Raw genomic sequence first — 17,140 nt, 5'->3', positions numbered from 1 at the left:
TGGTACGCTACTATAGCTAGCAGAATCCTAATGAATTTAAGCATGGCCACGGGCGAAAAGGTTTCCTCATAATCGATGCCTTCTTTCTGAGTATACCCTTTCGCCACCAAACGAGCTTTATAGGTCTCAATCCTGCCATTGGGGCCCTTCTTCCTCTTGTAGATCCATTTGCAACCAATTGCTTTCACCCCGGAGGGCGGATCTACTAAAGTCCAGACTTCATTGGTCTCCATCGAGTCCATCTCAGCTCTCATGGCCTCCACCCACTTCTGGGAATCTATGTCTAACATAGCTTCCGCATAAGTTACGGGATCCTCCTCATTAGTCAAGGCTTCCACCAGGTAACTATCCTGGTCATAACCATATCGAACTAGTGGTCTGGATACCTGAGTGGATCTTCTAGGTTGGTTACTACCTGGAACTTGTAGGACATCTCCCACTGCTCCTGAGCTCTCCTCATCAAGAACTATTTTCTGACGATGGGTGTCCAGGATGTATTTGGTTTCTAAGAATTGGGTGTTTCGACTGCAGAACACTTTCTGCTCACTTGGGTCATAGAATAGATAACTCATCGAATCTTTTGGGTATCCTATAAATAGGCAACAACTAGTTTTGGACTCCAACTTGTCCGCATTTGTTCTTTTAACGTGTGCAGGACAACCCCAAATCTTCAAGTGTCTTACACTTGGCTTCCTTCCGGCCCATAGTTCATATGGAGTTTTCGGAACCGATTTGGTTGGAACTCGATTCAGCACGTAGATAGCAGTCTCTAATGCATATCCCCAAAAGGATATGGGTAATTCTGAGCGTACGAGAAGTGACCGGACCATGTCCAACAAGGTCCTATTCCTCCTCTCTGAAACACCGTTGAGTTGAGGTGTAGCAGGAGGAGCTAGTTGTGACACTATCCCGCTGACCTTTAAGTAGTCCCTGAATTCGTCAGAGAGATACTCGCCACCTGGATCCGATCGAAGGGCCTTAATTTCTCTCCCTAACTGTTTCTCGACTTCTTGTCTGAACTCTTTGAACTTTTCAAAGGATTCAGACTTGTGTCTCATTAGGTACACTTAACCATATTGTGAAAAATCATTTGTAAAGGTGATGAAATACACGTGTTGATTCCGTGTCCTAACACTCAGGAGACCACATACATCAGTATGTATTAGGTCAAGTGTGCCTGCAGATCTTTCAGGCTTACCGTCAAATGGCCACCTAGTCATCTTACCTTGTAGGCAAGGCTCACAAGTGGGAAGATTTTCTACGGTTAGAAAATCCAAAGGACCATCCTTTACCAGCCTTGTGATTCGGTCAACACTGATATGGCCAAGTCGGTAATGCCAGAGGCATGTGGGATTTACTGTATCACGATTCCTTTTCTTGAGATTTTCGATCGACGTAGTTTCAGTTAAGTTAGTTTCCAGAGAAGGATGTAGAACATAGAGACCGTTCTCTAGTTCTCCGCATGCAATGAATTTGTTATTCCGTTTAACAATAATCATATTACTAAAATAAACAGTATATCCATCAGCACACAGTTTAGAAATAGAAATTAAATTTCTTCTCAAGTTCTGTACATAAAGACAATCTTTAAGTACAAGCACTCCTTATCTAAATACTAATTCTACAGTTCCTATTGCCGCAGCTGCAACACTTGCAGTCGTTCCCAAGAATAGTGTCACTTCGCCTTCACTCAATCTTCTGCTAACTTTGAACCCCTGCAGTGAGTTACATGCATGAGTTGAAGCCCCGGAGTCAACACACCAGGACACAGAAGTAACTAACATATTAGTTTCTATGACACAAGTTTCGACGTTACCTTTCTTAGATTCCAGGTAGGCAGGACAGTTCCTCTTCCAGTGGCCGGTCTGCTTGTAGAAGTGACAGACATCAGATGCCTTGTTCTTCTTCTGCTTCTTGAGCTTGGCAGCTTTCTTCTGGGGCTTCTTTGCCTTTCTCTTTTTCTTGCCCGATTTGTTAGCTTCAGCAAGCATAACCATAGGCTCATCCTTCTTGAGTAGATCCTCGGCCCTCTGCAACATATTGCTGAGTTTCTGGACGCTGACATTCAGCTTGTTCATGTTGTAGTTCATTGTGAACGCATTGAAGGAAGAGGGCAAAGAATTCAGGATGGCATCCACTTGCGTTCCAAGATCTAGCCCGGATCCAAGAGCTTCGAGTTTGTTAATGTAGCCCATCACCCGAAGACAATGGTTATGAACTTTCTGCCCTTTGGACATCTGCGCGGTCATGAACAGTTTCAGGACCTTCTGTCGAGTAGAACGGTTCTGCTCTTCATACATCGTCTTTAGACTGTCCAATATGTCCTTAGCTAGTTCGATCTGATCGAACTGCCTCTGTATTGAGTTGTCTAGTGAGGCAATGACAAAGCAGCGGGCTAAGGAATTCTTATCCTCCCAATCGTGGTAGTCCCTCCTACGGGCCTTAGAAGCCCTATCACCTGGACGCTCCGGGGCAGGATTTTTCACTACCTTATCTAACTTTTCAGAAGTTAGGACCAGCATGATATTTCTGTACCAGTCGGCATAGTTTGGGCCCTTAAGCTTGTTATCGTCTAGAAGCTTTGCGAATTGACCGTTTGCCATTTTCTGATAAAATAGCAAAGACGTTAGTCCACAACCTTAGTTTGATTCATGTTACCTACATAGATATGGTTTTTAATCTATGTTCCATTCCCATTTTTTCATCTCTGAGATTTCCCTCCTTTCTCAGTGACGGAGACGATGAAATGTCTCTGGAAATGTGGGAAATCACATGGGGTGCGTGAAGCCAACTGTTTCAGCTACATAACCCCACCACCTTTTTGTGATGGATCATATCCACTCATCGAATGAGTTTCCCTTTGGCCTTTGTCAGACAAGGTTCAGAGTCGTTTTTAGGTAAACCTTTCTGTCCAGTGAGTGCTCACCCATCATATTCAGGTTACGCCAAGGTACCGTGAGAGAGTTCCCATTTTCTGGTGAAGCCCCTCCCACATCGGTCTATGACGCCCCTATCATCTTATGAAACACTCTGACAGATCCAACAACAAATGGATAGCCCAATTTTATGGTGCGTTTCCTCATTACTGAAGGACCCATCATCGTGCTAATGACGAAAAGCCTTTAGAGAGTCTATCATATGGATCTCCCTATCACATGCACTCATATTTGCTGGAGGGAACAAAATTACGCCCTAGTTCTAATTTAGGTCAAACCAGAGTGGCTCCCACTGACTTTCATAAAGTCAAATTTCTGGTAGGCCTTAAGCGGCTAGGGTTTCCGTACGCATCCCTTTTCAGGGTTGTGGGGGCCCACCAAGAAAAGAGGGGTCATCCAATGACCTTAAGGGACACCATGGCAATGATGTGCATTCAGCCATGGTGTGCGCAAGAGCCACTAACGAATTATCATGGGCCAAATGCTTATGGCCCATGGTCGCAGCACATCCAACATCCAAACATAATATGTAAAGGAAGAATTGATCCAATCAATTAACTGCTGTAAAGCCCAATAAATAGCCCATTAACAATTAATGTCTACTAGGTGTATGGGCTGAATCGTAGATAGCAATTCGGCCCATACAGCGTTTCTCACAAGGGTGGGCTTTTACAGTTTTAACCTTTTAAAACTGGGCTTTACAGGTGGGCCGAATTACTCCCTGTAATTGAACATCAGATTTGGAACTACAAGAAGGAGAAAAATGGACTGAAAACAGTCCCCTTCGAACCCTAGATTCGGTCCAAACAGTTTTGGTCCAACCTAGTCCGAAATTGTCCGAAACTGATTTTCAATTAAGAGTTAATTCATGAAAGATTTGAAATTAGTAATTTCGATTTTAAACAATCACAAATCAAATATGGACTGTTCGCACCACCTGCAAAATAGAGGTTAATCACTAGGGTTGCAGTTTCACAAACTGCAAATCGTAGAAAGCGATTTCTCCATCTACAAATCTCCAGCGCCGCCTTCTTCTTCCTTCTTCTTTAATCAAGAAAATAAAAAAACAGAAATCCTATTTCTATTAATTAATTACATTCTTGATCAAATCCTATACATTCAGCCTAGAAAATAAAAAAAAAATTATTTACAGACCGAATTGAATAGAAAAAAGAATAAAGGGTGCGCAGACCATCTGCGCCAAATCTGTACTGCGATCTCCAGGTTTGAACAGTCAATTAAATCAAAATAAATAAAGAACAGTTCTAAATAAATTTTGGATTTAACAAAATTAATTTCAGATAAATCGCCCTTAACAAGAAACTGTTTCTTGAAATAAAGAAAACAATCTGCGCAAATCTTGGCAGAACATCTTCTGTCCATCTGCGCAGGTTCAGATTTGATTTTCTTTTGGTTCAAGATTCGAACCTGTGGCTCTAATACCACTGAAAGAATGGTAGGATCCATCTAATGGACGCCATGAAGGTTGCGGAATGGGTGGGCGAATTTCAAAAATTTTCCTACCTTCTTCCAACTGGGAATCATATTTCCTAAATTTAGAATACAATATTCAAGGATACTACTTGAACCATAATCGAACCAGATCTGAACCAAAAGGAAATGGAGGAATTATACCTGATCCAAAGAAGCAGTATCTCCCAAAGTTGGTGTTCATGCCCAAAGAGGACACCAAGATCCGCTCCTGCTGAAGATGACACAACTGTATGTGGAACGGAACCAGCAGAGTGCGTCCTACACACTGGAAGATGCACTTAATGGATCGTGCATCAAACTTGTCCCTTCCTAGCCCCAGATTATGGACAAAGCAGACACACCCAAAAACCCGAGGAAAAAGAGGAAATAGAGACAATGTAGGAAACAAAGTGGTGAATGGAGAATGACCATCAAGGGTAGACATGGGCATCTGGTTAATCAAGAAGCAAGAAGTAAGCACCACATCACTCCAAAAGGGTTTGGGGACATTCACGTGATGCATGAGAGATCGAGCTGTTTCCAAAAGATGAGGATTCTTCCTCTCAGCCACTCCATTTTGTTGTGGGGTGTAGGTACATGAAGTCTGATGGATAATGCCATGTTGGTCCAAGTAATCTTGAAATGATGAAGAGAAATATTCATGACCATTATTGAAACAAAAATTTTAATGTGAACACTAAATTGGTTGCGAATCTCAACATAAAATTTTTGGAAAATGGTAAACAACTCACTCCTTTCTTTCATTAAATAGAGCCATGTCATCCTTGAATAATCATCAACAAAAATGACAAAATATCTATATCCATTGTATGACATTACTTTATAAGGACCCCAAACATCTGAATGAACCAAAGAAAAAGGACTTGACATACGATTATCAGCCCTAGGACTAAAGGGAACACGATGATGTTTCCCCAACTGACATGACTCACAATCTAAAACAGAAAGATGACTCAACGAAGGAACCAAAGACTTCAAAACTTTCAATGAAGGATGACCAAATCGATAGTGCCACTGGAGAGGAGAGAGAGATGACTGTAGAGCTGTTGACGTTCTTCCACCACCGTCAAGATAATACAATCCACCGGCTTCATGCCCTCCACCAATCTTCATCACCATCTTGAGATCCTGAAAAACACATGAAGAAGGGTAAAAAGTAATAGAGCAATTAAGAGGCTTGGTCAACTTACTAACTGACATAAGGTTAAACGGAAACTTAGGGACATACAGAGTGACAGATTGTGATGTTGAGCAAGGGTGACAGATTGTGATGTTGAGCAAGGGTGACAGATTGTGATGTGGAGCCATTAGCAAGGGTGACAGATTGTGATGTTGAGCAATGAGAGAGGGAAGAAAACACACATGGAGTTTTAGTCATGTAATTGGAGGTTCTAGAGTCAATAATCCAGGGATTAGGTGTGGATGCCAGACAAGCCATACCTGAGTGTGCGAGAGTGGCCGTGTTCTATTGAGATGTGGACTAAACAAACCTCTCATACTCATCACAGGGAACACTCATCATCTCCTTCTCGGGAACATCTATGGTTGTAGGAAGTATCTGATCAGCTAAACAACTCTCCTATCTGAAGCTACTGTCACTAGTCATGGCATGATTGGTCCAAGTTGAAGGTGGACCATGCAAGTCATAGCAATAATTAATGGTATGTCCATCCATACCACAATGTGTACACCTCCTTGGACCCGAACTACATCCTCGGCCACGGGCTCCCCCTGAATGTCTACCTCCAGTGCGACCACCACCACGGTTATAGGTAGGTCCACCACCACCACTCTGGCCATATACCGGTCCACTGCTACCACTACGGCCAGACTAAGCTCCTCGAGCTCCACCTCTAACACCACGACCCCTCGATACTGCAAACATGAAGTTTACACTAATCTTGGGTTCCATACTGTTCCATAACCATGTGATAATCTCTGCATCTTCTTATTCCCAGTCATCATACTCATGAGAATCGGTGGAGGGTTTTTCTTCCCTTATGTGTTTCACCTTCTTCTTTGCCTTAAGAAAAACTTCTACAGGTTTAGCCCAAGGTACATAATTTTCTCCATTCAGTTTAATGGAGGTCATTTGAACATTTAGATAGTCAGTAGGGACCATCACATTAGTCTTGCTATCACTGTTGTATCCCATAGTTGAATTCGACACACTGCACACTAGACCACACCACACTGAACACACTGGTTTCAACACTTAGCAATACTAAAAATTGCACTCTTTACACCATAAACCCTACCCCACGACTACCTGAACACTCACCACATTGTTTGAGGACCATTCCCCATTCGAATCATACTAAAAGAAAACATAAACTCTAGCACACTACAATCTGAAATCCCACCATACAATTTTGAACATACTTATGATTTGATTCACAACACGAAATTTCATAGAAATCTCTTACCTAATCACCCAAAAATCAGACCACACAAGACATCCACTGCACCACACGAATCAGCCCTCTTCTCTTCATCGATTAGGGGAAGGCTTCTTGTAAACCACAGCAACCAACCACAAACAACACAACTGGAGGCATAGAAACCTCCAAGGGAAGAGGGAAACCACTCCTTTTCAGCCCTTTCCCTTATCTCCAACAAATGGTGCAGAAACCAAGAGAAAACCCTAGACTGGGTGTGCAGAGAACATAATTCTGGGCAGGTCTGATTTGCTCAGTTTGGCTCTGATACCATATTAGGATTTGACCTGCCCTTGAATCCTATTAAGCTGATAACAGTCAAGAAGAAGGAAGAGAAAGAGAGAGAGAGAGAGAGAGAGAGAGAGAGAGAGAAGAAGAAGAAGAAGAAGAAGAAGAAGAGAAGAGAAGAAAGGGAGAGAAAGATCTGGTTCGAATGAGAGAAAAAGATCACTCTCCCATTCGGCCAGAATTGATTTATATTACTTATATTGTGGAAAAGACACATGTGCCCCTACTTAAGTAAGGGACACTAAATCTAACATAATCTTATACATCGGCACATAAACATAAGTATAAAGACAGAAATACCCCTACATATTCGACACTAACAATATGGTTTAAAATTTGACAAAACCATTCTGAATTATGTTATTCTCTCTGCATTAAAGCAATGAATGCTTATTCATGCTCTATTATCTGGCTGTAACATTTTTCTTTCAACTTTAGGTTGTGAATGGGCCCGAAGTTTTGAGCAAATTTGTTGGAGAAACCGAAAAGAATGTCAGGGATCTATTTGCTGATGCTGAGAATGATCAGAGGGCTCGTGGTCAGTAGTTAAGATTTATATGCCAAATGAATTTATTGGTTATTTTTCCATTATATAATTCTTTTTTTTTTTCAGGGGATGAGAGTGAATTGCATGTTATCATCTTTGATGAAATTGATGCTATTTGTAAGGTGGGGGATTTAAGAATTCTACCAAATGATATATACTTTTTTCTAGCTGTACTTTGATGAAGATAATGATGTAGTGCTAGTGGCAGCTTGCAATATTGTAGCAGTTGAACCTTTCCATTGGCTTTATTTATGCACTACTCATTTGGTTTAAGTTCATGCTACTTAGAATTTAAGAGGCTCAACTAGAAATGGTACTGGATTTCATGATAGCATTTCTTAGAATTTATTTAGCATTGATTGATGTCTCTATTTTGCATTTGTAGTCAAGAGGATCAACTAGAGATGGTACTGGGGTTCATGATAGCATTGTGAACCAGCTTCTTACAAAGGTCGGTTTTATTTTACTTTTTCTTTCTTGGCAATTGGTAGAATCATTTGGACGTTCTTATAATTTAACATGCTTCTACTAGTATATGTCATTGGTTTGACTAAACAAGTAATTGTTTTTCAGATAGATGGGGTGGAATCGTTGAATAATGTTTTGCTCATTGGTATGACCAACAGAAGGGATTTACTTGATGAAGCCCTTTTAAGGTAATCTGTTTGTGTAGTTGTGCTTTATTCTGTGCAGGATCGTTTTAATGTTGTGAAATTTTTCTTTAGATTTTAAGGGAATCATGTTTTTTGACAATAAATAACTAGTAACTGGAAAAGATGGTGTCTGGTGATTAGTGTTTGTATTTCTTTTTCCTGCTGCATCTTTTTGCTGAAGAGATAGCTGAATCGTGGATTGGAATTCTGTATAGTAGGCCTTTTACAAGGATTTTCCTGCTTTTATTGACAGAACCTTTTCTTTTGGTGATTGTAATACACACTTTGGTTTCTATTGGGAAATATCCCACAAAAATGAATGCAGGCAAAAACAAAATATCAAGTCCAACATCTTGGGAAGAATTCCTTACTGAAAAAATTCTATGCATCAAGGCATCCTTCTCACAATGTATCGGCCCATATCAACTGATACATATTGTATTGGCAGGTCAATGATACAATGCTTTAAGTTTTTTTTTAAACATAAAAAGCATTAGGTTCAAATGGGCTGATACATTGTTAAAATATAGGTTCAAAGCTTTAGCTTCGAGGAATAGGTAAGCTTTTACATGTGTTATAAATTTCAAAATATATTATATACTATTTATATGACTCGCGATCAAACTGTTTGACCTGGCAGTCAGCCTACTATAAATAATAGAAGGGGTGCCGCCATCCCAGATTTTTTGCTCTCTAATCATTCTTTCCTCTTCTTCTCTCTCTGCTTCCTACTGTTGTTTTTTGGTGAAAACATGGTATCAGAGCAAGGTTCTGGGTGGTAGAAGCATCCAGAATTTTTTTCTCACCCAGAATTCTCTATTTTTGGATTGTGAAGAAGAGCACACCTAATCGACCTGGTCAGACCAATAATTTTTCTCTTTTTTGTTCTCTCTCTTGGTTGTAGTACCAGGGAGACTAATTGGTAACAGTTTGATGCTATGAAAGGGATATTTTTGGAGGTGTGTGCCTCGTGCATGTGTGTAAAGGGTGTGTGACTCCTTCCTAGTAGGTATGTGCAGCTCCCTATTGCTGAATGTGGTGTGTAGACTGATAGTGGTTAAAATTTAAGTTTTTGGGACTCCTATCTGTTATTGGTGTTCCAATAGGTTTCTTAGTGTTTCAGCAGTTTGATTGATATTTTTTGTACTTCTATCTGTGATCGTAAGTGTTAGAAGTCAGGGGTGGACTGTTTTTCGGTATTTCAGCTTCTTTATTTGGTATTTGTCGAACCTGTCTTGATGGCAACTGATGATTCTGCTACTTGTGGGGTTATATCATCCCAAGGGATAGCTAGTGTAGGGGCTGATAGTATGATCTTTCATATGCTAATCACCCCCTTGAATTGTCTAAATGGGGTGGTCTAAGGGCATAAAACTTTATGTTTAAGTAAGGGGAAAGGCTGGATATATTAATGGGAAGGTGAAAGAATTTCTTCCAAGATTTAGGCATTGGATAGAAAAGAAGCACAAAGAGACTTTAGTGAGGAGGAAAGAGAAGAGTACTATAAGCTAAAGATGAAACTAAAAGATCTTCTAAGAAGGGAAGAAATTTCTTGAAGACAAAAATCTAGATGTAAGTGGCTTCTGGAAGGGGACGGGAACACAAGGTTTTTTCATTCCTTAGAAAGTGGAGGAGAATAAAGTTTTTATGGATCATTTCAAGGGAACCTTTTCCAGAATGGAGGGGAATAGGAAAGAACTTCTTGAATTGGTATGAGATAGGGTGACAGATTTTCAATCTAGAGCCATGTAGGAGCCTTTTAGCATTGAGGAAATCAAAGTGGCTGTCTTCTCCATTGTAAGATCAAACGCCCCTGGGCCGGATGGCTTTACCATGGCATTTTTTCAAGAGTGTTGGGAGATTCTGGAAAAGGACCTAAAATAAGTGTTTGATGAATTTCACCAAAAAGGGGAAGTTTCACCAGGACCAAATGCTACCTTCATTGTGTTAGTGCCTAAGAAAAAGGAAGCTAAAACCCAAGGGATTTTAGACCAATTAGTTTGGTGGTAGCCTCTATAAAGTAATAGAAAAAGTTCTTTTGGGTAGACTGAAAAGGGTGTTAACCACAGTAATTTCACAAGCTCAAGGTGCCTTTGTGGTGGGTAGACAGATAGTTGACCAGATTTTAGTGGCAAATGAATGTGTAGCTGAGAAGAAAAGAAGAGGGAAAAATTTTATCTACAAACTAGACTTAGAGAAGGCCTACGACTTGGTGGAGTTGGCCTTTCCTTCTTGAGGTTATGTAGATATTTGGGTTGGGGGAAAGGTGGGGAGTGTGGATTAAGGCCTTTCATTTTTGTGATGACTGTAGCCTTAAGGTCCTTAGGAACTTAAAACTTCTTCTAAGCTCTATTGAGGAATTATCTAATTTATGGGTCAACTTGGAGAAAAGCTATCTTGTGGGCCTTAATTTGCAAGAAGAGGAAATCCTTAGAATATCAGATTTTTTTTTATTAGTAAAGAGAAATTTTATTATAAGATTGAAGATAAAAGCTAATACAAAGAGGAAAGATTACCACCCCAAAATGTTACACTTAATATTACATAGCGGCCCAAAACAAATGCTATCTCATAAATCCCTGCATAGTAAGGGAATCAACTAGTTTGCATTTCTTCTCACCCATTTAAACTCAAAAGCTATGTCCTTAGCAATACTTTCCACCTCCTTAAAAGCATGCCTAAGAGTCCAAGGAGTCTGACTGCTACCATTAGCCCATGAAACAATTAATTTTGAATCTCCTTCCACCTCTACCTGTTTGTACCTCAGTTGTAACCAAAGACCTAAGACCTTGTAGCAAAGCTAACAATTTAGCTTTCAATGAGTTCACCACTCCAATGGGACTTGAATAAAGAGCCAATATTGAAGGGATGAGAGATCCATCGTATGGATGCCCAAATCTTGCGAAATAAAGGGAGCGAATTTCAAAAAAAAATTTCTCTCCCTTCAACTAGGAATCGCATTCCCTATTTAGAAAATCATATTTTCAAGGATTATTCTTGAACCATAAACTGAACCAGATCTGAACCAAAAGGAGTAGGAGAGGATTATACCTGATACGGAGAAATAGTATTCCCCAATGAAGGTGTTCACGCCCAAGGAAGGATCCAAAGACTGCTCCCACTGAAGATGGCGCAATGCAGGGTGGAGCAGAATCAGCAATATTCTTCTCCAAGAATTCTATCATTCGCAAGAAACAGCAGGATGGCATGTGAGCACAACTTTCTATCAATTCTTTCTCAAAGAACTGATGTCAAGATTGAATCTTGACTTCTCCCACAACTAGAGATCGAACTGGAAAACAGGGTGGCAAGAACAAGGAGGCGTCAAGAAAGAATTCTGTAGGGTTGCTTAATTCTTTCTTCTGTGATTTCAGCTCTGAAGAGGATCTGATTATGTGTCTTCTAAAGGCTGCCGCCCCCTCCTTCTTTTGTTAACCTAAAAGATCAGCTCCTAATCCAATTAGGACCTGCTTATCCAAATCATATTTGGATCAGCCCTCTCTTTAGGTGATAAGGATAAACCCTTATCTTATCTGCAAATTAGATTAGTTTTCTCCTAATCTCATTAGGAGGTTTCTAGATCTGAATCACATTCAGATCTAGACTCTCTGAGTGGATAGGGTCAAGACCCTATCCTATCTACTAATCCATCTCAGAATTTGCCCCATAATTAACTAATTAAATAGCCCAGTTCGAAACGGGCTTTAGGCCCATTAAGCTTATGTGCTCACTTAACCTTCCTAACTGTTGCCCAGTTGGGCTTCCTTGTATGGCGTGGGACCCAAGCATTGATCTACACATCAGCCACATGGGTTCGACCCAGCCTTTGTTACAAGGCCTGGTCGAATACACTGTTATGGACAGTGCACCCCCCTGAAACCCATCAAATGGACTCTATGGGCCCAACAGTTACCCTAAGTGGTCCCTGGGCCAAGCCACCTTGTAACACCTAGGGACTGTGGGCAGATGCAAGATTAGCCCATTAGGTATTACCCTCAATGGTCTTACAAATAACCTCTCAGCCCATAATGATCATACACTGCCCGACAAAAGAGGACTTCTCCCTCGGCTGCAAGGAACAGTGTTGCACTCTCTACTTATATGGATCCCGGGAATTAAAACCTTCTTACAAACATTTTAGAAACCATAATATATATATACTTTTATATCTCATATAAAATATACTTTGCAAAACAAATATCAATGGTTGAAATCGGCTACCGGAAGTCTTGGTTTCCATCAGTGAGAGTGCATCCCCGATCATTACCTTTGTCCGACAAAGGGGCTGATCCTGTCACTATGATCACCCACTTAGATGAGTTCTCAGACTGTCCCAACATACCCAAGTTTTGACCCCCGCTAAGGATCTCACTGATTGGTACATCAAAGACAGCCCAATCCGACACCTAATGCAGTATCATAATCGAGTCTAGGGGTCGGGTGTAACTTTCCAGTTTTGCCCATCAAATTCCAAGGTCCAGGGCAATACTGGAAATCTGGTCAAGTTCAAAGATTCAATTAATCCTACACTGTATGTGCCTAGGGTCTCACCCTGGCAGCTGAGACAGGCCACCCCAACCGACTTGATGGCACCACAGTGTCAACCTTATCAGGATAGGTCTCCCCAGACCGACCCATTGGCTATGAACATTCTAAACTAACACGAGTCTCATTAAGTGTGCAGTTTAAGGGTATTAAACAGAAACATACCAAGGGAACATGAACCAAATATGCACTTTTATTCATTTACAATAAACTCATAAAGTACATCATTCTGATTGAAGCTAAGGGCATACAAAACTGTCTAACAGATATTCTGCTTACAAAATTCCTAACCACACCACCTATTCCAGCCATGCCCGGATTTCCAAAGGATCTCCCATCAAAATTCAGCTTTACTTTGATGCCTTCTCAAGGTTTCCACTCCACCCTTACTTTTCTTTTTCTCTAGATGATTGTGCCACTTCTGAGCTATTCATTGGCTGAAATTATAGGAGCTATTCAACGATGTTTCTGGGGGTGAGAGAAACTGGAGAGAGATTGTTAGTTCATCCCCCTTAGGGTGGTGGTCAGAACTAAATGGTCCCCACCCCCTAGAGGTGCTGTTAAGCTCAACTTTTATGGTAGTAGTGAAGGCAACCTCGGTCTGTTTGGCATTGAATGAGTGTTCAGGAATGAGGAGGGAATTGTCATTGCATTTTTCTCGGAGAGTTGGGCACTTTTTAAGGGCTGAAATTATGGGAATTATGGAAGGAATTCAAAAGGCAAAGGAGATGAACATTAGGAAGCTATTAATTGAAGGTGACCTAAAACTTGTAATAAGCTGGCTCTAGAAGGAGGAGGCTAGAGTCATGGATCACAGATTAAAACAGATAATGTAGGTTTTAAAAGAAGAAAGAGATGGAGAACTTTGTGGAGGCCAATCGATGGAGGAGATTTCTAAAGGTGGAGGCGAAAAGCTTTCTGTTGGAGGAACTAAAAATAAGAGGGAAGATTAGCTTGAAAATCAGGGAGCTAAGAAGGCTTTAGTGCTAAAGATAGGTTTGGACGTGATAGAATGGTTCACAGATTTTGTAGAAAAAGCAAGTGCAAGAGGGAAGGAGAGAAGCTGGAAAGTGATCACCACGAAAGTGGGAAGAAGATATGCGGTGCAATGCAGAAGAAATCATAAAAGGTTCTTTCATATCTCTTTCGGAGTTGACAAGAATAGGAAGCAACTGGTCTGTTTTCCTGAAGGAAGAGTTTGTCGAAGAACAGGGGTGTGTTACTGTTCACACCATGAAGAGCCTTTCTTAACATTTTAAGGAAATTACAAATGGGCCCTTGAATAGGTGCCCAAATACAAAAAGGATGAAAGGACATAAATGCCCTTACATCCTCAACACTCCCCCTCAAGCTGGGCATAGATATTTGTCATGCCTAGCTTGTTCAAATTGTCGTCAAGCTTTGATTTGGAGACACCTTTAGTAAGACAATCGGCCAATTGATCTTCAGACCTCACAAAAGGTAAACAAATCTCTCCATTGGCAACTCTTTCTCTAATGAAATGTTGATCAACCTTTATATGCTTTGTACAGTCATGTTGAACAGGATTATGGGTTATGTTTATGGCTGTTTGATTAAGACAATATAATATCATTGGAGTATCAATCTGCACTCCCATTTCTGTCAACAAGTTCTTCAGCCATAAAAATTTGGAAACTCCATGAGCCATAGCTCTGTACTCTGCCTCTGCACTAGATCAAGCCACAACTGATTGTTTCTTACTTCTCCAAGATACAACATTACCACGCACCAAGGTACAAAAGCCAGAAGTAGACCACTTTTCCTAGACATCCTTTCAAATAGGCTAGTATTCTATTCATTGCTTGCATATGAAATGATCTAGGCTTGTGCATATATTAGCTAACCACACTCATAACATATGATATATCTGGTCTAGTCAAACACAAGTAGAGGAAGGCGACTGACAAGTCTTTGATACACAGCTTTGCCAGGAAGGATATCTCCATCATCAACTCCCAACTTATGATTGGGATCAATTGGAGTTTCATCTGGTTTACAATCCAATTTCCCTACTTCCTGAAGCAGATCAATGACATATTTCCTCTAAGAAATATAAATGCCCTTATTTGACCTTGCGACCTCAATCCCTAGGAAATACCGAAGATTTAAGATTTCCAAGATCTTTAATTTCAAATTCAATAGCAAGAAAATACTTTAGTTCAGCAATTTCAGAGATATCATCCCCTGTGATAACAATGTCATCAACATATACTATCAGCATAGTCACTTTTCCATTCACTCTCCTAATAAACAAGGTATGGTTAGCTTGAGATTGAGAAAAGCCAATTTTTAAGATAGCTTTTCTAATTCTATCAAATCAAGCTCTAGGGGACTGTTTAAGGCCATAAAGGGATTTTTTCAAACGACAAACCTTTCCTTTACTCCTAGGGATGTTCACTCCAAGAGGAAGTTCCATGTAAACTTCTTCCTGAAGGTTGCCATTAAGGAATGATAATCAATGCTGTAAGATTGAGTGTACCCTTTTGCCGCAAGTCGAGCTTTATACCTTTCAATTGAGCCATCAACTTTATGCTTCACTGTGTAAACCCACTTACATCCAACAGGAACTTTGCCCATTGGAAGAAAAACAATTTACCATGTCTGATTTTTCTCAAGCTCCTCCATTTCCTAGTTCATAGCATCCTTCCAATAAGGGAACTGCACTGCCTCAGTAACACTGTGAGGGATAGAAAAAGAAGCAATGGAAGAGATATAGGCACAATAAAAGGGAGATAAGGTATTATAAGAGACATAATTTGAGATAGGATATTTAGCACATGTCCTTTTTTCTTTACAAACCGCAATAGGAAGGTTAAGGTCAAAAACCACACTAGGAGGCTCTTAGGTTCACCGCAAGTATCAAAAACAAGAAGTGGTTCAGAATCCAGACTACCTGAGTCCAGGAAGTCAGATTATAATGGACATTCAATCTCTGGAGTCATTATCTTTTTTCGTCTAACAAACCACTAGTGCCAAGACCGAGGAATAGGAGGAGGCACAGGAGGAGTATTACTACCACTACAAGGAGGAAGGGGAGAAGGAGAAGGATTGGCAATACCAGTTACAGTTGGAGAAGGATTTGGTATACAAAAAGGAGTCCGATCTTCACTAGCATTCTCCCCCTGAAGAGAAGGACGAGAAGAGGAAAAGAAGGGAGTATACTCAAAGAATGTAACATCTTTGGACATATACCATTTTCTAGAGCGAGGGTCATAACAATGGTACCCTTTTGGATTGTAGAATATCCCAAGACGACACACTTAATAGACTTTGGATCAAATTTCAACCTAGATGGACTCATGTCATGGATGAAATAGACACACCCAAAGACCTTAGGAGGAAGGTGGAAGGTATCCTCATCAGGAAAAAGAAGCTGATGAGGAGACTGGAGATGAAGGGTCCGCGAAGGAAGTCTATTAATAAGATATACAACTGTTTGTACAGCATACCCCCAAAATCGAGTTCGGACATGCATCTGGAATAACAATCCCTTGGAAACTTCAACCACATGTCTGTTTTTCCTCTCTGATACCCCATTTTGTTGGGGGGTATGAGGACATGAACTTTGGTTAATTACTCCTTTCTCTTCAAGGAAAGTTTGTAAGTGATTCTCAAAGTATTCCTTGGCATTGTCAAATCTAGTAATCTTAATCTTCTTTCCAAATTGTGTCTCCACCATATTAAAAAAGCCTTTTATAATTGAAGAAACTTCATCTCGGCTCTTCATCAAATATAGCTAGGTATACCGCGAGTACTCATCAACAAAGAGAATAAAATATTTATAACCACCCATACATGGAATAGAATAAGGTCCCCAAACATCAGTATGTATTAAATGGAAAGCAAAAACAGACTAGGAAACAAAAACTTTAATGGACCAAAAGACACATGCCCAAGACGATGATGCCACAATTTCAATTGACTTAGTTTTTCATCATGACAAGACTCAGACTGACACATTAACCCAAACTTTGGACACTGATTAAGAAGATAAACTCCATCGGCTTCATGTCCACTGCCAATCGTCTTCCCCGTACTCAGATCCTAGAAGACACAATAAGATGGAAAGAATGTTACAAACCTATTAACAACCAAACAGAGGAGAGGAGAGGTAGAAAAAGAGAAGAGGAAGACAGATTTGGAGTCTACTATAGTGCTGGCGGTGCCTTGTGCCCCTACTTAAGTTACAACATAAAAAACAAAAGAAAAAACTACTTT

The 17,140-nt window shown here is 40.4% G+C and overlaps 2 protein-coding genes across 2 annotated transcripts in view; one reads left to right on the top strand and one right to left on the bottom strand.

The window, feature by feature from the left end:
* LOC104599597 (vesicle-fusing ATPase-like) overlaps positions 1-17,140 on the top strand; it is a 133,869-nt gene that overhangs the window by 43,894 nt on the left and 72,835 nt on the right. Inside the window, exons 8-11 of the mRNA XM_010262210.2 lie at positions 7,595-7,694; positions 7,770-7,825; positions 8,089-8,154; positions 8,277-8,359. Coding sequence (XP_010260512.1) covers positions 7,595-7,694; positions 7,770-7,825; positions 8,089-8,154; positions 8,277-8,359 — 305 coding nt within the window. The remainder of the gene's footprint in view (positions 1-7,594; positions 7,695-7,769; positions 7,826-8,088; positions 8,155-8,276; positions 8,360-17,140) is intronic.
* On the bottom strand, positions 1,615-4,313 carry LOC148803489 (uncharacterized). The gene is made up of 2 exons (XM_088896821.1): positions 1,817-4,313; positions 1,615-1,715 (listed from the first exon to the last, which is right to left on the bottom strand). The coding sequence occupies exons 1-2, from the start codon at positions 2,601-2,603 to the stop codon at positions 1,702-1,704; spliced, it is 801 nt and encodes a 266-aa protein (XP_088752947.1). The 5' UTR covers positions 2,604-4,313; the 3' UTR covers positions 1,615-1,701.

This window comes from Nelumbo nucifera, chromosome 1 (genome assembly GCF_055504915.1).
Source record: "Nelumbo nucifera cultivar China Antique chromosome 1, China Antique-T2T, whole genome shotgun sequence".
NCBI classification, from domain to species: domain Eukaryota; kingdom Viridiplantae; phylum Streptophyta; class Magnoliopsida; order Proteales; family Nelumbonaceae; genus Nelumbo; species Nelumbo nucifera.
Note: the sequence above shows the minus strand (reverse complement) of the source record. Positions and strands in the feature narration are given on the sequence as shown.

Bases quoted from the DNA above. Each gene is read 5' to 3' on its own strand.
- LOC148803489 (XM_088896821.1), bottom strand. From the start codon at position 2,603: ATGGCAAACGGTCAATTCGCAAAGCTTCTAGACGATAACAAGCTTAAG.